At 36.7% G+C, this 21,470-nt stretch overlaps 1 protein-coding gene across 2 annotated transcripts in view; it reads right to left on the reverse strand.

Moving 5' to 3' along the window:
- Pals1 (protein associated with LIN7 1, MAGUK p55 family member) overlaps positions 1 to 21,470 on the reverse strand; it is an 85,904-nt gene that overhangs the window by 19,984 nt on the left and 44,450 nt on the right. The window contains exons 2-6 of one of the 2 annotated variants that reach the window (XM_070031695.1): positions 19,438 to 19,725; positions 4,645 to 4,853; positions 3,215 to 3,292; positions 2,288 to 2,434; positions 304 to 465 (exon numbers count right to left, since the gene is read on the reverse strand). In XM_070031695.1, coding sequence (XP_069887796.1) covers positions 304 to 465; positions 2,288 to 2,434; positions 3,215 to 3,292; positions 4,645 to 4,853; positions 19,438 to 19,702 — 861 coding nt within the window. In that variant the 5' untranslated portion in view covers positions 19,703 to 19,725. Of the gene's footprint in view, positions 1 to 303; positions 466 to 2,287; positions 2,435 to 3,214; positions 3,293 to 4,644; positions 4,854 to 19,437; positions 19,976 to 21,470 lie in introns of both variants that reach the window. The other variant, XM_070031685.1, reaches the window with a different exon arrangement.

A 21,470-nucleotide genomic window follows, 5' to 3' on the forward strand; every position in this document is an offset into this window, starting at 1 on the left:
GTTTTAACAAAGGTTAACAATTAGCTGGTGCCTGTGGCTCACTGTGATCCTAGCTATTCAGGAGGCTGAGATCTGAGGATCATATGTCAAAGCCAGCCTGGGTAGGAAAAGTCCATGAGACGTTTATCTCCAATTAACCACCAGAAAACTGGAAGTGGTACTGTGGTTCAAGTGGTAGAGCGCTTGCCTTGAGCTGAAGAGCACAGGGACAGCACCCAAGCCCAGAGTTCAAGCCCTACGAATGAAGTGTGGGGGGAGGGGGGAGGAAAGATAACAATTATTCTTCTATCTATATCAACTTACCAACAAGTCAAAAACCTCATTGACATCTTTCCCCCGAATTTCAATGCCATTTATCTCCAGAACTTCATCTCCTTCATGTAAGAGACCACTCTTCTCAGCAGCACCTCCTTTTACTATCCGACTAATGATGACAGATTCCATTTCATTACGAACTGTAGCACCCTAGAAACAATAACAATACTAGCCTTCAACTATTCTGAAAAAAAATTTATACAGCTATAGGAGCTGTAATAAGATTTAAGAGCTCATCATTTCCAAAACAACACATTCTCCTTTAGAAATACTCTATGTAGTACAATTCTGAACCCAAGCAGACTTTTGAAGAATACAACAGAAGAAAAATATACTTGCTTAAAAAATTAAGACCTATAATCATGATTGTTTTTGATTTATTGGGTTCTATTCAAATAGCAACAATGCACACACCTTGGTAGAATTAATGGACATTTTTTTTCTTGTTCTAGTACTGTGGCTTGAATTCAAGTGCTTGACAGTCTCTTAGCTTCTCTGCTTAAGGATGTCATTTTACTACTTGAATCACAGTTCTACTTCCAGATTTTTGGTGGTTAACTGGAAATCAGTCTCATAGACCTTTCTGCCTAAACTAGCTTCAAATAGCCATCCTCAGATCTTAGCCTCCTGAGTAGTAGGGTTAGTAGTTAGGGTTATATATAGGCTCTACCAGAACCTGGCTGAGCATAACTTTCAACTGAGCTTTTCTAATTCAAAATATGATAAAAGAATGAATACCAATATGGTTGACTGTTCAAACATGAAACATTGTACATCAAATTCACATTAGAATGTATAAAACAATATTTATTACAGTAACTGGAAACAAAATGAAAAAAATGCCGAAAACTAGAAATGAAAGCTTACAGATGAAAGCTTACTCTAAGCTTATACTTTGTGTTTCCCAGTTCCTATTTTCCTGGAGCGGGGGGTGGGGGGGAGAGAAAACAAGTTATAAATCTTGTTCATAAAAATATACGTACATAGACATATACATACATGTGTACATGTATATATATGTATATGTTCTGATCCCCAGGCTTGAACTCTGGGCCTGGGCTCTATCCTTAAGATTCTAATTTTTGCTCAAGGCTAGTGCTCTATCACTTGAGTCATAGTTATACTTCTGGCTTTTGTGGTAGTTTACCAGAGTATAAAGGTCTCAGACTTTCCTGCCCAGATTGGCTTCAAAATGCAGTCAGTCCTCAGATTTCAGCCTCCCAAAGCATTAGCCACCAATGCCTGGCTAAAATACATATTTTTTTTTCTGTGTCCACAGGCAAAATCTGAGACAATAAAGAAGCATGATAGAATGAGAAGAGATTTTTAAAGTTGTACATATAAAAACTGTAAGATATATAATATTAAGGTATTCTCAAGCCAGGTGCTGGTGGCTCACACCTGTAATCCTAGCTTCTCAGGAGGCTGAGATATGAGGATCATGGTTCAAAGCAGGAAAGTCCTTGAGACTTATCTCCAATTAACCACCAGAAAACTTGAAGTAGAGCTCTGGCTCAAGTAGAGTGATCACTTTGAGCTGAAGAGCTCAGGGAGAGTGCCCAGGCCCAAAGCACAAGCCTCATGACAGACAGACATACAGATAGACAGAAACAGACACACACACACACACACACACACACACACACACACACACACACACACACACACACACACACACACACACACACACACACACACACACACACACACACACACACACACACACACAGAGATACACTCAGATAATCTGAAATGCTGAACAAATTACTAGGAGAATTCCCTTTGATATGTAATCAAAATTTCATAGGCTATTATTTTCACCAAATTATAGGCAAGAGCATATAATAATTTTTTTTTCAACTGAGTAAAGGCTATGAACAGACCAACAAATTAACCTCAAAAGAGAAATCTGCCATACTATAGATCTCTGTAAAAAAAAAAAAAATCTCAGATCAGAAATGGGGAAACTTACCAATGGAATATCTCGAGCCTTTTCTATTCGAACTATTTTTACAGTTTCTCCTCCATACTGGCCAATGCTTTCATAAACTCTCTCATCTGTAATAGGCTCTAGCTGCATTTCCTGCTCAGCCACCTTATCGTGGGCTAGTAAAAGTGCCTGTTTCAAAGAAATTCACAGTATTTTCATCAACAACATGATTTATTTCTGTAAAGATTGAAACTTCATCATATACATGGTATTCTGATCATAAAATCTTCAGAAGAGATACAATTTGTTGTATATCAAGATAATGTTTTCAAACCTTCCTACTTAAGTACAAATTCGGTGTTGTATAGTTTGGAGCTATTATATTTATCAAGGCATAATCTGAAATGGATTATGATGTTAAAATGAATACTACATAAAATTGTTAAAATAACTTAAATTTTATATATGAAAATTTATAGCCCCAAAATAATATTGTGTAGAGGGGGGCTGTAAACATCAAGACTAACTATATAATATCTGAGGTCTTCCAATCCTCTCTGTGTGTGTGTGTGTGTGTGTGTGTGTGTGTGTGTGTGTGTGTGTGTGTGTGTGTGTGTGTGTGTGTGTGTGTGTGTGTGTGTGTGTGTGTGTGTGTGTGTGTGTGTGTGTGTGTGTGTGTGTGTGTGTGTGTGTGTGTGTGTGTGTGTGTGTGTGTGTGTGTGTGTGTGTGTGTGTGTGTTTTGGTCCTGGGGCTTAAACTCAGTGCTGTCCCTCAGCTTTTTTGATCAGGGCTAGAGCTCTATCACTCGGGCTTTTGGGGGTTAATCTAAGAGAAGAGTCTCATGGACTTTTCTGCCTGAGTTAGCTTGGAACCACAATCTGAGATCTTATGACCTTTGACTTTTTATTTATTTTTTGAGAGATAAATGCTGGAAAAACCACATATATAACACTTTGTCCATTTTCTACCTGAATATGTGGAGCATTCAGCAAAGCAGCTAATTCTTGTCCTTCCTTCTGATGAATTGGCTTCAAAACAGTTTGTACCTAGGAAATAAAAACAAAGACAATGCTCCCTAGGTTATAGGAAATATCAATAGAACCTATGTAAGTATCATGCTTTCATGTCAAAAAAATTTTATAAGAAAAATACTGAAGGTGTTTTTGCTTGCCCCATGATTGGCTGATGTTGCACACTTTGTGGAAATGAATTTTCCCTTGCTGACAAAAAAAAAAGAGAAACATATTGAAGAAAATTATGAGGTAAAGTTTATAATGTACCTTTCCCCCACAGTTTTCAACTTTGTTATTTTGGGTTCAGGGTGTAAACCAGTATTTGATGGAGTGGGGGACTGAGACAAGAAGATCAAGTTTGAGGTTAGTCTGGGTTACACAGTGAATTTGAAGGTAGGCTGGGCTACATGGAAAGACCCTGCACAATTAATTTCAATAAGATGTTCTCAAGGAATGGTGGTTTCAATTAGCAACTTTTAAGTTCTTTTGGGTGCAGTTTCCTCTCTAGGGACAGGTCCTTGTATCACTGGGGATCCTAAGTTCTGGTAACACCAGACCTTTCTTTGCTACTCTTGTGTAGAATCGTATGTAGAATCTTTGCCATATCAGGCATCTCAATCAGGAAAACATCTGCCTTTGGTATCACTCTGCCAATCTGGAATGTATTTCCAAACCTGTAAGTCTACACTTGCAGTCCATTTTCTGTCTTGTATGTAGATTTGTTGTAATACATTTCCTTCATAGGTTTGTAGACTTATTGTTTTTGTATAATACCAAAATAACTTTAAAATATTGTAATAATGATAGAAAATCCAACTCGAAACCTTTAAATTTTTTCAGTTTAAAATGTTTGTAGTCTACAGGGATTGGGTGGGTGGGCAGGGGAAGATGGGAAGGGATGGGAAGGGGAAACAAAGGAGGAGGCTACAATGCTTGATAAGAAATGTACTCATTATCTTGCCCATGTAATTGTAACTCCTCTGTACAGTATTTTCACAATAAAAAAATGTTTGTAGTCTAAACCTTTAAACAGTAAATATCAACCAATATCAGAATTTAGAACTTAAAATTCAGTATGTGAAAAGAATCTCTAGCAGTACATTAAAATTAATAATCTGGATTTTACAGAAGAAAAGACTTCAAAAACTTTACCTCTAGTAACTGAAGTTTTTGGCCATTTAAACATAAATTATGTAAATATTAACTTTTCATTAAATAGAGCTGATTGAACTAAGAATATATTTAAGTAAAATTTTTTATCATAATAAATTCTTAGCATATGATCTACAGTAACCTTATAGCCACACCAATATTTTCCAATAACATTGTCTTATTAGCAGTAATAGTTACCTTATAGATGTCAGTACGATATTCAGAATACATACCTCTTGTGCAAGATCTTGAGCATTGGCGATAAGAGGAAATGGAGGGCTGGCCTTGTTCATATGTACTGTGACAGCATTGTGTATCTTAAATGCATTCTGGAAATCTTTATTTTGTACAAGTTGTAAAAGAAGAGAAATATCCTCCTGGCTCTGAGAATCTACCAGAGTATGTTGGATGTGTTTAAGTGAAGAAAACAAATCTTCAACTTCTAGTAGAAGAAAAAGCACCCAATTAATAGTTTTGTTCTTAATTCACCATATTTTAAATAAAGTTTTTGAACTAGTAACAATTTATGGTTTTGGGGGAAAAAAACCTACATATAATTTTGACTGTTCATCAGTACCATCTTTCTGGTATTTAAGTAAAATGCTGAAAACTATAATTTGAATTTTTCCATCTTTTGTGGTAGTAGGGCTTGAACATAAGGCATTGTGTTTGCTAAGCAATCAGTTCTACAAACACACGTGCATACACATGTCATTAATTTTTTGTGTGTGGGCTAGTCCTAGGGCTTGAATTCAAGTCAGTATTGGGACACGGACACGGACACACACACACACACACACACACACACACACACACACATACACACACACACGTTATTATTTTTGTGTGCGTGTGCTGGTCCTGGGGCTTGACCTCAAGTCCTGGGCGCTGTACACACACACACACACACACACACGTTATTATTTTTGTGTGCGTGTGCTGGTCCTGGGGCTTGACCTCAAGTCCTGGGCGCTGTTCCTGAACATTTGTGCTTAAGCTAGTGCTCTACCACTTGCGCCACAACTCCAATTTTGGCTGTGTGTGTGTGTGTGTGTGTGTGTGTGTGTGTGTGTGTAGATGGGGGGAGGAGTAATTAGAGGGCTGTGTGTGTGTGTGTGTGTGTGTGTGTGTAGATGGGGGGAGGAGTAATTAGAGGTAAGAACCTCATGGACTTTTCTGTCCAGGCTAGCTTTAAACCTTGACCTTCAGATCTCAGCCTCCTGAGTAGCTAGGATTACAGGTGTGAACCAGTGGAGCCCAGCATGCCCTTACTTTTAAACTATTGGCATTTTTAAAGTCATTAGTTTTTTTTTGTATTGTAAAAGTGATTGTAGAGAGGTTACAGTTACATAAGTAAGGAAATGAATACAATTCTTGTCGAACAAATTTAGTTATAAATCTTTTTGTTTTGGGCATATATTACCATTTCCTTTTCCTTATTCTTCCAAAAAGAAGTCTTATTGGGATTCTGACAAAAACCTAACAGGGTCTGGAGAAACTATATACTAATCTGACATACATAATCATGGGGGGAAATCTATTAAAGTCTTCATATAAATCTTTATTCTTTTATCTTGACTCATGATTTTGATAGCAGGTTTTTTGTTTTTTTGAAATCAGGGCTTGAGTGCCATCCCAGAGCTTTTTTGCTCAAGGCTAGTGCTCTAGCACTTAAGCCACAGCTTCACTTTTGGCTTTTTTGGGGGTAGTTAACTGAACATAATTTCATGGTCTTTTCTATCTGAGTTGGCTTTGAACAGCAATCCTTAGATCTCAGTCTCCGGAGAAGCTAGGATGACAGGTCTGAACCAATGGTGCTGGGAAGCAGGTTTCCTTCCCTCCTCCCCTCCCTCCCTCCTTCATTCCCTCCCTCCGTCCCTCCCTTTCTTCTTTTCTTCCTTCTCTTCCCTAGTACCGGAGAGCAAACCCATAGCTTTGCCCTTGCTAGGAAAACACTTTACCACTGAGCCTACATCTCAGACCATTGCAGTTACATTTTAAATAGATTTTAATAGCTCTCCCGTTGATTTTTAGGGTTCCCTATTTTTCCCTTAAAAATTAAAATAGCTTTAGGTTTCCTTGTAAAAATTTAGTCCTCCTCAAAAAAAAAAAAAAAAAAAAAAAAGAGTAGGGGAGAGAAAAAGGAAGAGGAAGAGGGAGAAGGAGAGGAAGGTCATTAGTAGACTAAAATACAGCAAAAATTGGAAAAATATTAGATATCCAAAACCATCAGAATGAGTTAAGAAATTATTCCCAGAGCTAAGTAAAATTTGAATGACAGGATTTAACTAAAGCTAATATGATATCACAAAATTAGACAGGAAGAATATAGAAGGTCAAATTTATTAAACTCAAACAGGTTACTAGAATTCTCTAAAAGTATAAAGAATTCAATGACATTAAAGTACCTTTAGAATACAGGAAAATATTCAAGTATTTTATACAAAAAAAAATATCACAAAACCAACAAAGCAGTTAAGGTAACTGGCTTCAATCTTTTTGTTTTATGTTGTTACTGGGGTTTGAACTCAGGGTCTGGGACTAATTTGGTATTCTACCACTAAGCCATGCCTCCAGCTCTACTTTCTGCTAGTTATTTGGAGATGGCATCTAGTGAACTTTTCTGCCCAGACTGGGCATGAATCACAATCTTCCATATCCCAGCCTCCAGGATAGCTAGGATTAACAGATGTGAGCCATCAGTGCCCAGCTTCTGGCTGTATATTCTGATGAGAACTACATATACTTCCTGATTGAAATTGTTATTAAAATTTTTAATCAGTGAAGTGAGAACTTCCCATATCACTACTGACTAAAACCAATAAACAATCTTAGCCAAGAGGTAAATGCTTCCTAGCTGACTTCCCAAGTTGCTGAGATTAATTACAGGTAAGCACCACCAGCCAGCCTGGCTCTTCCTTTCAAGCTTTTAAAAATGTTAATCTAACATTATATGTTTTGTTTTGCAATCTAACATCTTCAATAGTATAACTTCCTATAGTAAGATTTGTGATCAGCTGGGTTCTGGTGGCTCACATCTGTCCTAGCTACTCAATATGTTGAAAGACAGTATCATAGTTTGAAGCCAATCTGGGCAGCAAATCTGAGACTCTTATCTGATTAACCAGCAAAAAGCTGAAAATGGAGGAGTGGCTCTAGTAGAGTAATAGACTTGAGCAAAAAGGCAGGCTAGAGTACAAGTACCAGCAGGAGGTATTGGGTTTGAACTCAGGGTCCCATGCAAGTTACGTAGGTCTTCTACAACTTAAGTCAAACCCTCAGTCCTGTTTTGCTTTAGTTATTTTTCAGGTAAGGCTTTGCATTTTTCCCAGGGCTGGCCTTAGATTGTGACTCTGCTACCAATGGCCTCCCTATGAAGCTGGATCCTCAGTATATGCCACAATGTCCAACTTGTTGGTTAATATAAGGGTCTCACTAACTTTTTTGCTTAGCTGGTTTTCAATCATAATCCTCCTGATCTCTGCCCCCCAAAGAGCTGGGATTACAGGCATAAAACACTTAGTTTGGCCTGGTAAATGATTTCTGCTAATGTAGCACTAACCTGGGTAACCAAGCAATATAGCAAAGTTGCCAACTATGATTTAAATGGATAAAATTTTCAGATCAATTCCATAGTTGCTTTCATGACCAATTTAACTGGGAAAGTTTCCAGATGGCATTTTTAGGAAGAAATCTGCCCCAAATGCTCCCATCCTTTGGCTTGAATGTTTCCATTGAAAGTGTTTAATGAACAACAGAACAAAGTTCCCCCAAAATCAGAAGACTTTTTTAACACTCAGAAGATTCAGAAACTTTGTTAAACATATTAGCTTGATAAGGCATGAATTAAACCACATGTAACTGGAACAACAACAACAAAAACACTTTAGAAAAAAACTGAAATACAAAATGATATACTCTAATAAAATTAGTATTTACTTACAAATAAGTTTATCAGGTTGAAGGATGATTATATATTTGTATATAAGTATGTATATATACAGGTATATATTTAAATATTTTATTGTCTGATGGCAGTAAGTGTAAAGTAAAACAAAAGCCCACCTACATTCTTCAACATTCTATACAATTCTAGAAGGAAGCTTCAAAATCCAATCAGATAAACCCATACACACACACACACACACACACACACACACACACACACACACACACACACACACACACACACACACACACACACACACACACACACGAATAAATACGTTTTGGGGCTGGGAAGGTGGCTCAGTGGTAGAGCGCTTGCCTTGCATGCTCAAGGCCCTGGGTTCGATTCCTTAGCACCACATAAGCAAAAAGAAAAAAGCCGGAAGTGGCACTGTGGCTCAAGTGGTAGAGTGCTAGCCTTGAGCTGAAGAGCTGAGGGACAGCGCCCAGGCCCAGAGTTCAGGCCCCACGACCGGACCCAAAAAAAAAAAAAAAAAAAGAATAAATACGTTTTATATATATATATATATATATATATATATATATATAAAGTTTGATTCCTCAGTACCATATAAACAGAAAAAGCTAGAAGTGGTGCTGTGGCTCAAGAGCTAGAGTGCTAGCTTTAAGCAAAACAAAGGTCAGGGGCATGCCCAGGCCCTGAGTTCAAGCCCCAGGACTGACAAAAAAAAAAAAATTAAAATACTGCTGTTCCTGCTTGTAATAGATTTATGGTCAGATAGAAAGTCATAAACAGCTACATCATTAGTTTTAAAATACTAATTATAATAAATGAAATTAGGTCACTAAGGAATTCTTTCTGTGATACAGATTCTTATTCATATTTTGGTTTTATATAAATATTCCTACTTTCAAAGGCCAGGATATTTTGCTGAAGATTTTTTTTAAAAAAACCTTGGGGCATGGGGCTCATGCCAGTAATCCTAACTACTCAGGAAGCTGAGACCTTGAGAACTAAGATTTGAAGCCAGCCTGAGCAGAAAAGTCTGTGAGACTCTACATCCAATTAATCAGCAAAATGTTGCACTAAAGGCACAGTTTAAGTGGGTAGAGCACTAGAAACAAACAAGAAAGCCAAGAGGCCTTGAGTTCAAGCACTGGTACAGGTACCAAAAAGCCTATAAAAAACTTTTTGTTCCTTGATAGCATGTAAATCTTTGAAAGTACTTCACAAATACCTACTATTTGAGAAGAGATAATGTTCCATCCACTCAAAAAAAGTTTCATTCTCAGATGGTTATATGTGTAATGTAAAACTAAAACCCACCTACATTCTTCTACATTCTATACAATTCCAGAAGGAAGTTTAAAAATCCAATCCAATGAAACTAAATCACTCCTGTTAAACATGCATACTTTTATAATAAAGATGAAGATCAAGTGTTGAGCATGATGCTCATGGGAAGAGCACCTGCCTAGAATGTTTTTAAAATGCACCAGACCCTGGATTCAATCTTCAGAATCACATGCAAAAAAGGAAAGATGAAGAAACACACACAAAAGACAGACAACAAAGACACAGAATACTAAGAGAATAGATGCTCTTCTGTATCCCACACACAGAAAGATAACAGACACAGAGAAAGAACCACATACATAATGAAATCTATGAATGAAAAACTATACAAGTAGTGAGAAATACTGACAAATTCTAGGTATGGAGTTGGCAGAGAAGGAAGTTCTCAGGTAGAGGTACTCAGAGCAAGTCAAGGGGATGATATTTTGTAGAAGTAGAAGTAGGCATAGTTAATCTGGCATTGGTAATAAATTCTCAAGAGTAGAAATTTCTTACAAGGAAGCTCTTTACATCAAGGTTAAACTCCTTGCCCTGCTATTTAATATTTCATGCAACACTTAAATCTTGATTGTGTTAAAAGAGAGGATATATAATCTTAATGAAAAAAATCAATTATACTGGCTTTGGGATATATATATATATATATATATATATATATATATATATATATATATATATTTTTTTTTTTTTTAAATAGGCCAACAAATCCATCTCCCTGAACTAACTTCCTTCAGTCTTGACCTTCCCCTAAAGAATCTAAAACATGAAATGAACACTCTAAAATTAGCAGCAGGAAGCAATCACCTAGCTTATCTGAAATGTCTGTTTTCAAATAAGTAAGACTGTGTATAGTATATGAGAGAAATTTCTGACTATAAGGGTAAGTACTAAAATTACCTTATAGGCTTAGAAAACTCGATCTTTAGAGCTATTGCAAAGCAATGGAGATGGCCATGTACTCTGAATTACCTTTAGTTTTACTTATTGCTTTAACTTATTCCACAACAAATAGTTCCTAGATTTTTTTTCCCCTTCAAGATCAAACCTAAGGCCTCATGCATGCTGAGCAGGGACTCTACCAAATGAGTTATAACTCCAGCCCCTTTTTCTCCTTTTTCAAGAATTTAAACTCAGTTCACCGGACTTCAGTTTTCAATGAATCAAATCCATATAAATTTGTTAAAAATAATCAGAAGAAATGGGCTGGGAAGTTGGCTCAGTGGTAGAGCGCTTGCCTTGCATGCATGAGGCCCTGGGTTCGATTCCTCAGCACCACATAAGCAGAAAAAAAAAAGCCGGAAGTGGCGCTATGGCTCAAGTGGTAGAGTGCTAGCCTTGAGCTGAAGAGCTGAGGGACAGAGCCCAGGCCCAGAGTTCAGGCCCCACAACCGGACCAAAAAATAAAATAAAATAAAATTAAAAAAAATCTAACAGATTAAATAATAGCCACATGTTGTGGTACACATCTACAATCCCTACACTTGGGATTATAAAATGTAGCCAGTGTTTGAGGTGTACCTAAGATTAGGTTACTGCTTTAGGTATGGCAAAAGAATTACACAGTGAAGGACTCTTGAGAGAGGTAGAAAGATAGTAAAGAGTGATTTATGGGCAAAATGCAAATACACCTTGAGGTATGAAGTGGTCAGGTAGATAAAGGTCAAGTTAAGATTATGAGTTTAAAGGTCTCTGTGACATATAGGGAGACTATATCTAAACAACAACAACAACAACAAAACCAAGACAGTATGTTGGAAATGATCTGTACAATTTGGAGGGTGGGGGGAGGGAAAGTATGAGAAAAATGAGGGAAGAGGTAACAAGTTTGACAAGCAATGTACTTTTATTACCTTATTTATGTAACTGTAACCCCTCTGGTACATCACCTTGATAGTAATAAATGAATAAAAAATTTTAAAAAAATCAAAAAGAGAAATAAAACAAAATAGTCGAGTGCAGTGGCTTGTACTGTAATCCTTGCTATTCAGGAGGCTGAGATCAGAGGATCACAGTTCAAAGCCAGCCTTGTAGGAAAGTCTTTGAGACTCCTATCTCGAATTAACCAACACAAAACTGGAAGTGGTGATGTGGCTCAAAGTGGTAGAGCGTTAGCCTTGAACGAAAAAGCTTAGGGACAGCATTCAGGCCCTAAAAAACAAAGAAACAAAAAACCCAAACAAGCAAGCACGCAAAATTAAAAAATAAAAAGAAACTTAAAACAAATATTAAGCCTGGGTTTAAAAAAAAAACTCCTGGCACCACAAAAACTCCAATGAACAACAAATACTGGTTAAGTATATGAGCAAGGACAGCTGAGAGATAACTGAATGGAAATTGTACTCTTCAACATCTGTTGAATCACATACAAAAGTTTCTTCATTTTTCCCCCTAGGCAAAATTAAACAACATTTAGTGAGAATGGAGAGGGTTCAGGGTTCCCCAAATCTGGAGTAAGAATGCCTAAGTCTCAAAAATTGCTTGATTGGGGTTGGAAGCATAGCTTAAGTGGTAGAGTGTTAGCCAATGAACAAATGTCAGATATTGACTCTGAATTCCAGTCTTAGACCAAAAAGTAAAAACTTGCTTGATCATGCCAGACATTGGTGGCTTGAACCTTTAATCCTAACTACTCAGGAGGCTGAGATCTGAGGATCTCAGGCAGGAAAGTCTGTAAAACTCTCATCTCTAATAATAATCTACCTCCCTCTAAAAAAAAAAGCCAAAAGTGGTGCTGTGCTCAAGTGGCAGAGCACTATCCTTGAGCAAAAGCAGCTCAGGGACAGTGCATGGGCCTGACTTCAAGCCCCAGGAGCAGCGTGCGCGTGCGCACACACGCACGCACACACTCACACACACAAATTGCTTGATCATTCTTTAGATGTTTTTATGTCACTGGACCAATAATATAACTCACCTCATCTCTAGGAACTTCTTTCAAATGAGAAGGTTTGCTAGAACATTCTCAAACATTTTGTTGGCAACCCATTAAGGATATATACTTTGTTTCTCAATGTGTACCAATATACATATTCTTTGAAATAAAAGGTTTATGTAGGGGCAGTAGTGTAGCTAAATGGCAGAAGTTTCCCAGAATGTGCAAGGCTCTAGGCTCATTCTCTATCCGTGAAAAACCAGACAATTTTATGTATATTTACACATAGGTTAATATTTTCTACTTGATTCTAGTTCTTAAAAATCATTGGCTTGAGTGTAGTTGTGGAGGTGGGAGGAAAGGGATGGTAAGGGAAAAACAAAGGAGGAGATAACAATGCTTGATAGGAAATGTATTCATTACCTTGCTCATGTAACTGTAACCCCTCTATACAGTATTTTTACAATAAAAATGTATTAAAAAAAAATCAGAGTCAGGCGCCGGTGGCTCACACTTGTAATCCTAGCTACTCAGGAGGCTGAGATCTGAGGATTGCGGTTCAAAGCCAGCCCGGGCAGGAAAGTCCGTGAGACTCTTATCTCCAATAAATCACTAGAAAACCAGAAGTGGTGCTGTGACTCAAGTAGTAGAGAACTCCCCTTGAGCTGAAGAGCTGAGGGACAGTGCCCAAGCCCAGAGTTCAAGCCCCACGACCGACAAAAAAAAGAAAAAAAGAAAAAAAATCATTGGCTTATATCACATCTAAAATTAAAAAGGCATTAAGATATAAGTGTGACAAACATACAGGGAAACTACACATTGTTAGCATTAATGTTAATTAATGTTCTACTTGGAATAGAAATATAGCAGTTCTTCAATAAATTTAACAGAGAATTACTGTAAAGTTCAGCAAATGTATGGTTCAAACTAATATTTGTATGTATGTTCCTAACAACACTATTTTCAATAACCAAAACAAGAAAATAACATTTTTATGAACAATGAACTGATACACAAATGTAGTATATCCATATATACAAATATGGCATATCCATAGAATGGGCCCTTATTTAGCCAAAAAAAGAAAAAAAATACTAAAAGCTCTCTTAACACAGTACTAAGTGAGGTCAATCATAAAAGGTATGCATTGTGTCTCCATTCATATCAAATCCAAAGAGACTCCAAAGAGACAAAAGATTTGATAGTGATTAATAGGAACTAGGAAGAATAAAGAATGAGGACTGACTAGTGGGTACAGGATTTCTTTCAGTGATGAAAATGTTTTATAATTATGTGATGATGATAATACAACATTGTGAATATACTGAAAACTAATGAACTATAAAATTTAAAAGAATGAATTTTATGGTAGATGAATTGTGCATTTGTGCACATATGTGTATACATATACTTTCTGGTAGTACTAGGTTTGAATTCAGGTCGTTGCAGCTAGGCAGCTGCTCTACATTGAGCTGTACCTCTAGCCCTTTTCTTTTGGGGGGGGGGGTCCGGTCGTGGGGCCTGAACCTGGGCCTGGGCACTGTCCCTCAGCTCTTCAGCTCAAGGCTAGCGTGCTACCACTTGAGCCATAGCACCACTTCGGGCTTTTTATATTTTCTGTTTATGTGGTACTGAGGAATGGAACCCAGGGCCTCATGCATGCAAGGCAAGCGCTCTACCACTGAGCCCCCTTCCCAGCCCCCTCTAGCCCTTTTTTGCATAGTCTTTTGCTTTTTTGTCTACGCTTACATATGGACAACTATCTATCTCACACTTCTTGTCATAGTTCAAATGACATGCTTAGCTTTTCTGTTGAGATGGGAGTCTCACAAACTTATTTTCCCCCCTGGGTTGGAGTTGCAATTCTCTTGATCTCGGCCTCTTCTATAGCTGTAATGACAGGCATGTGCCACTGTACCTACCTACTGGTTGAGAAAAAAAAATTTTGTATGGCTGGCTTGGAACTATAATCCTCCTAATTGCAGTCTCCCAAGTAGTTAGGATTATACAGCAGGCATGAGCCAGTGATGCCCAGCCAAATATTTTAATAAAGGCTGTTATTAAAAAAAAACCAAAAACTTAATTAATTTCATTAGATATCTACAGTAGCTTTTCATTCTTTAAAACATTAAATTTAAGAACTAGGGAGTACAGGACAGTGGTAGAATGCTCGTGTAGCATGCATGAGGCCCAGGGTTTGATCTCCAAATTCCACAAAATAAATTTTACTTAAACTTGTAGTCTGTTACCTGCTTACATTATACTCTTTTTTTTTTTTTTTAACCTGGCTCTAGTATTTTCTTTTGTTCTTCTGAGACCTAAGCAGCTGTCTTTGGAGACACTGAATTGGACACTAATTGAAGAGCCCAGAGGTAAAAGGAGGTAGAAGTGTTCTTCTTGAGACTTTTTTTGAGGGGGGGGTCAGTTGTGGGGCTTGAACTGTAGGCCTTGGCACTATCCCTCAGCTCTTCAGCTTAAGGCGAGCAATCTACCACTGAGCCACAGTACCACTTCTGCTTTTCTGGTGGTTAATTGGAGGTAAGTCTTACAGGCTTTCCTGCCCAGGGCTGGCTTTGAACCATGATCCTCAGATCTCAGCCTCCTGAGTAGCTAGAATTATAGGCATGAGCCTGGCTTGAGATGTTTCAATACACTTCAAAAAATCTGATCCTTAAGGAAATCCTGAAACTAAGGCTCAGAAAAATTAAGTAACTTGCTCAAGGCCAAAGGTAATTAAGTAATGATAAAAATTATTTAAATACAACCTGTCTCTTATATTCCTGTGATTTCCAATATGGAATTACATGTGTTTTTTTGTTGTTGTTTTGCCAGTACTGGGGCTTGAACTCAGGGCTTTGAGCTCTTGCTCTGCTTTCTTGATCACAGCAGGCACACTATCACTTGAGCCACATTTCCAACTTGGTATTTTACCAGCTGAGGCAAAATATTGAGGACTTTTCTGCCTGGGCTAACTTCAAATCAACATGTTCAAGTTGTCCTGAGTATCTAGGATTATAGGCATGAACAACTGGTGAACAGCTATGTCTATTATTTTTAACTTGTCACAAAATAACAAGAGGAAGAAAGTTAAATTAAAATGAGGCTTAGATATATAGTGTCTAAGAATGATGCTCGTTATGTTTTTAGAATTATATGTGTATATACACACACATATAACAGTCACCTAACTCATTTGTATGATTGCATACACATATTCCAACTATTTTTTAAATTTTAACAATTTGACTAAATCAGAAAATTTTCAAATGGTCCCAACACTTTAAACATTGACTCAAAACCAACAGGTTTAATCATTTCACAAGAAGAAATAAGGTCCTCAAAAGAATGACTAATAACACTGTCTTCAAGAATTTACAACAGTAAAACAAAATTTTGACAGTGAAAATAATTGTCAGGAGGACACTAAAGTAAATCTCAAGATTTTCTGGAATTTTGTTGGCTTTAACTTTTTTTTTTTGGTCAGTCGCAGGGCTTGAACTCGGCCTGGGTGCTGTCCTTTAGCTCTTCAGCTCATGGCTAACGCTCTACTACTTGAGCCACAGCACCACTTCCGGCTTTTTATGCTTATGTGGTGCTGAGGAATCGAACCCAGGGCCTCATGCATTCGAGGCAAGCACTCTACCCCTGAGCCACCTTCCCAGCCCCTAAGTAAACTTTCTTTAAAAGAAGTTTATCACAATTAGTCAAAATGCTAGTATCCAATGGACCATCGAAAGTCAGGAAATATACAAAAGATGTTTTAATTATCAATATTCTTTTGACTTAATACCTCAAATATTCAAATATTTGGCAAAAATACATAAAAATTAATCAAGACCAAACATACTATTATCAATATTATGAAAATGTTTTCTTTACCTTATTCACCTTAGTTTTCTTCCCATTTTGTGTGTCTTATTTTCTTCACATTAAAGTATCTAAACCAGAAAGCCCCTAATCATAAATTTTTTATCCAAGGTTTTGACAAAAATAATTCACCATGGGTGTATATACCCTTTCCTAATGTCTCTTCATAGGTAATGACTATTATACAGCCATATATATGACAGATGGCAGTCCTCCCTAGTTTATTCCTGATAAACAGTCTATTACAGTTACCAGCCCACATCCCTGACCCCAAATTACCTAACACAACAAAAACATAAAACAAATTACAAAAATCTACAACCTGGAAATATGTGAAAATATCTCAATCCTCTCTTACCCCATTCTAGCCTGCGTTTTTCTTTTTCAGGTATTTTTCTCACAAGGTAATTTCTTTGATAATGAAACAGAATAAAAACAGTATTTTATCTGCACTAAAGTTTGAAAATTATTATAAACTTTAAGAAAACCTAATATATGACAATTTCTACCATTTATAACTTTCATTTGTTATTCACCTAAAATTCCCCAAATCATTATCTTCTAATTTTTAAAATAAGATTCTAACTGCTTTTAAGCATATCACTTTCTGGGTATTTTCTATCAGTTATTATGTTGACTAATTTAAAAATACTTTTTAAATTAAAAACTATCTACAGTTAAAATATCATATCACTAACATTTTAAACTCTTAAAAGTACTTTGTCTACTCACAGGTAAGTGATGTACCATTTAGAATCTCCTCTTAAAGAATTAATTCAGTTGTCCCATCCTTACCTCATTTAAAACACAGTTGCTGTTTCAGGCTGTGAAAAAGCTGAGAACTTGTCTCCTGTCATGTGTATATTAATCAAAATACTGGCAAGGAGACACATATAATTTTAAGGGAGTACTTGAGTAGTTTGATGTGTTAGCAGATTAGGAACAGGAAAAAAATGTTTGGTAAAAGCTACTACTATATTAAGTGAAATTTTAATGGTATCTTAAAAATGAGGCTATAACAATTTATAACTTATGCTAGTTTTTCATGTTTTTTATAATTAACATTTATTTGTACTGAACAACAATAAATCTACCATCTATTTCTCAAAACATTTATTCTTCTCTTTAAGCAATGATTTACAGACACCTGGTACTATATTTCAAATTACATTTCTTTCTTTCTTTCTTTCTTTTTTGGGTCTGGTTGTGGGTCTGAACTCTGGGCCTGGGCACTGTCCCTCAGCTCTTCAGCTCAAGGCTAGCTGCTCTACCACTTGAGCCACAGCGCCACTTCTGAATTTTTTTTTCTGCTTATGTGGTGCTGAGGAATCGAACCCAGGGTCTCATGCATGCAAGGCAAGCACTCTACCACTGAGCCACCTTCCCAGCCCTCAAATTCCTTTTAAATATATAAAACACCCTCAAGTTTAAACACCACACAAAAGTATTTATGTAAACCATAGTAGATTACAAATCATAAGGAAATCTAGGTCTTCTTTTAACTTGTAGAAAAGTCAACAACAAACATCCAAACAGGAAAAGTAGTACCAGGGGACATAGCACAGTGATAACAGTGATTGTCTAGCATGTATGAAATCCTGGATTTCTACTCCAAACACAACAATAGAGGAGGAACAAAAGGAGGAGGAAGGGGGATAGGAGAAGAACAAGAAAAGAGGAAGATAAAGAAGGAGAAACTGAATCAGCCTTACTATAGAGGCTTTGAGAGGAGGACGGCTTGAGAGTCTAAGAATGAGACCAAGCCTGGACAACATACTCGGAACCAGTTTCAGAAATTAAAAAGCTGAGTGTACATTCTTGTAATGCCATCACTCAAGAGGCTGAGGCAGAGAACTGCTAGGTCCAGGCCAGTTTGGCTATATAGTAATACCAAATAATCTCATTTTAAATACTCCAGTGAAACCAAACCAAATGAACAATTATTTCTCCTAAACTAACTATATATTCTCTTTGTTATGATTATATAATACTATTAGGATAAACATGTCTAAGTACTACAAATGGACACATACATTAATCTTAAAATAAGTTAAATAGACTGAGTGCTGGTGGCTCATGCCTGTAATCCTAGTTACTCAGGAGGCTGATATCTAAGGATCTCAGTTCAAAGCCAGCCCAGGCAGGAAAGCCTGTGAGACTAGTATCTACCAAAAAGGTGGAAGTAGAACTATGGTACAAGTGGTAAAGTGTTCCACCCTTGAGTAAAAAAGCTCAGGGACAGTGTCTACGCCCTAAATTTAAGCCCGAGGTCTGGTGTATGCGCGCGCACACGCACACACGCACACACAAATTTTATACAGAAAAATAGAAAAATACATAACTATAAACTTTCTTCAATAAAGAATATTTACATAATTAACATATTTAAGGAGGGAGGAAAAGGGAGGACAAGAACAGGAAGAGGAAAAAGTAATGGGAAATGAAAGGCTAGTGAGAGGCAATTGGGAATCAAGTATTTCTACTCAATAAGGCCTTTATGAAAAAAGGCAATTAAATTCCTTCATATAAATGTATTAAATATGTGATCTTTTGGTATTTGTTGTAGTTGTAACATCTGAAGGCATTTAGCAGGCTTCATTATCTCTAAACACTTTATCTGTAATTTCTTGAAACAGAAACATGCACATTTGAAAGGTAGAAAAGCAACTGTTTATCATATTGACAGTCATGAAAGAAATAAAGGCAATTTTAAGCTAAGAAAATCAGAAATTCAAAATATGAAAATTGCTTTTAAGTATTGTGATATGAAAACTTTTTGAGTGATACAAAAGATGATTCTATAAACTTTAAATGTTAGCCTGATATAAAACTTTTCATATCTAAAAAACCATGGAAGTCCATTTATTTGAGGCCCTATACTTTTGCTGTGTGACTAAAAGTAAACAATGATGACTTTTACAAGAATCCAAGTTGCTATTACTTATATATTCACTTTAATACACATCTATAAGGCATACATGAACTAAAGCAAAACATTTTTATCCTGCAATTTTTACTTACCTAATATTTTCACAGCATAATGAGGACTTTCTAAGACAATTCCTTCTTCTGTGTCAAATATGGGGTTATCTATTCCAGTCTTTGGAGGAATTTGGGCTAGTTTCTTAAGTCTCATGGAAGAATTAAGGTCCAGTTCTTGCTTTTTCCCTTCTTCCTCTCGCCTACGTCTCATATCCTCCTGTTGTTGTCGAATACGCTCCAATTGTGCACTTCGTCGTACTGGCATCATCCTAGTGCCCAAATCTCCTGGGCAGTCAACAGCCATCTCTCGGTGCCTCTGATGTTCCTCTGGTGATGCAAGATCAACATTTTTTATTCCGTTGTCTGATTCCTCTGTAACATGCCCATTCATATGGAATGTTGTCATGATTATCTATAAAAACCTGTACCAATTTATATAGATCAATTTTTCCTATAAAGCCAATCCTCTTGATTCTGTAGTATAAAATCCATGTTACTTCAAAAAACAAAAAAATTTTTTAAAAGAAACTTCTCACATCACATAATAATGCTATGAAAAGGTATCCATGAAGGAAATCTAAGGGGAAAGATGGAAGGGAAAAACAGTATAAGAATTACAATATAAAACCAGATTTTACATAGCCCTTTTCTACTCTCTATATAATACAGAAATTTAGTAGATATATGATTTTGCTCTATAGATTAAGTGTATTCCTTTTATTTTACAAAGAATGCTGAGAAAATCAAGCCATTTCCCTTCCCCCCAATAATTCTCAAGATTTTTTTTTTTTTGGCTTGGTTGTGGGGCTTGAACTCTGGAGTTGGGCACTGTCCCTGAGCTCTTCAGCTCAAGGCAAGGGCTCTACCACTTGAACCACAGCGCCACTTCTGGTTTTCTAGTAGTAATAATAATTGCAGAGGAGAGTCTCATGGACTTTCCTGCCCAGGCTGGCTTTGAACCATGACCCTCATATCTTAGCCTCCTGAGTAGCTAGGATTACAGGCGTGAGCCACCAGCGCCCGACTAATTCTCAAGAATTTGAAGCATACCATTCACCTTTTTAAAAATGATGTTTTGGGCTGGGTGCTCATGCCTATAATCCTAGCTACTCTGGAGGCTGAGATCTGAAGATTGTGGTGCAAAGCCAGCCCAACCAGGAAAGTCCAAGAGACTCTTATTTCCAATTTACCACTAGAAAACTGGAAGTGGTGCTGTGACTCAAAGTGGTAGAGTGCTAGTCTTGAGCTGAAAACCTCAGGGACAGTGCCCAGGCCCTAAGTTCAAGCCCCACAACCAACAACAACAACAAAAACTGACACTGGAAAGTTTAGTAAAGTGAACAAGTAAAAAGTTTGGGGTATTAATTCTGTAAAGGTGCTTCTTATATAAATAGTTGTTTAAATACCTGAAGTTGTCTCAGCTCTGTAATTTGTTAATTTCTAAACCAATTGATGACAGTCAATTTCTCATATGTCAAGCTAACTTGGTATGGTGGACAACTCAAAATACAGGAAATATTTGAAGGAAAAACTAATGCATTTTTAAGGGGGGTGTGAGATGGAGATGCCAAAAGTACAAGAAACTTTATAATTAGAAGCAAAGGCGCCTATAAATAAAACCTACAGAAAAAAAAAATCAGGAGAAAAGAAAACTGAACCTTCATTCTGTCTCTGCTATTTCCATTATCATTATGATTTAAAAAAAAATTTCTGTCTCTGAACCTTAGATTCAATTAGACAAATTTTCAAAGGATTGTTTTGAGCCTTAAATAAGATAATGTATATAGATTATAAAGTGAATACAGAGATATATTTATACTAATTATATGTATTAGTCTGATTCTCATCTTAAAAATCCTCTAAGATTGTTTAGACAAAGTATTTTATTAGATGGTACACTGGCTTTTCATCAAATCATTTCTTGAGCACAAACAGGCAGACTGTTTATGTGTATAAACCCACACATAGTATCTAATTAGTCTTCTTCTGCTCAGTCTTTAAAAATATTTACAATAATAAATCTACTATCTCCTTGAGTTGAGAAGCGTTAAGTAGTTAGAGCATAATGCCAA

This window comes from Dipodomys merriami, unplaced genomic scaffold (genome assembly GCF_024711535.1).
Source record: "Dipodomys merriami isolate MVZ:Mamm:240054 unplaced genomic scaffold, mDipMer1.0.p SCAF_1, whole genome shotgun sequence".
NCBI lineage: Eukaryota > Metazoa > Chordata > Mammalia > Rodentia > Heteromyidae > Dipodomys > Dipodomys merriami.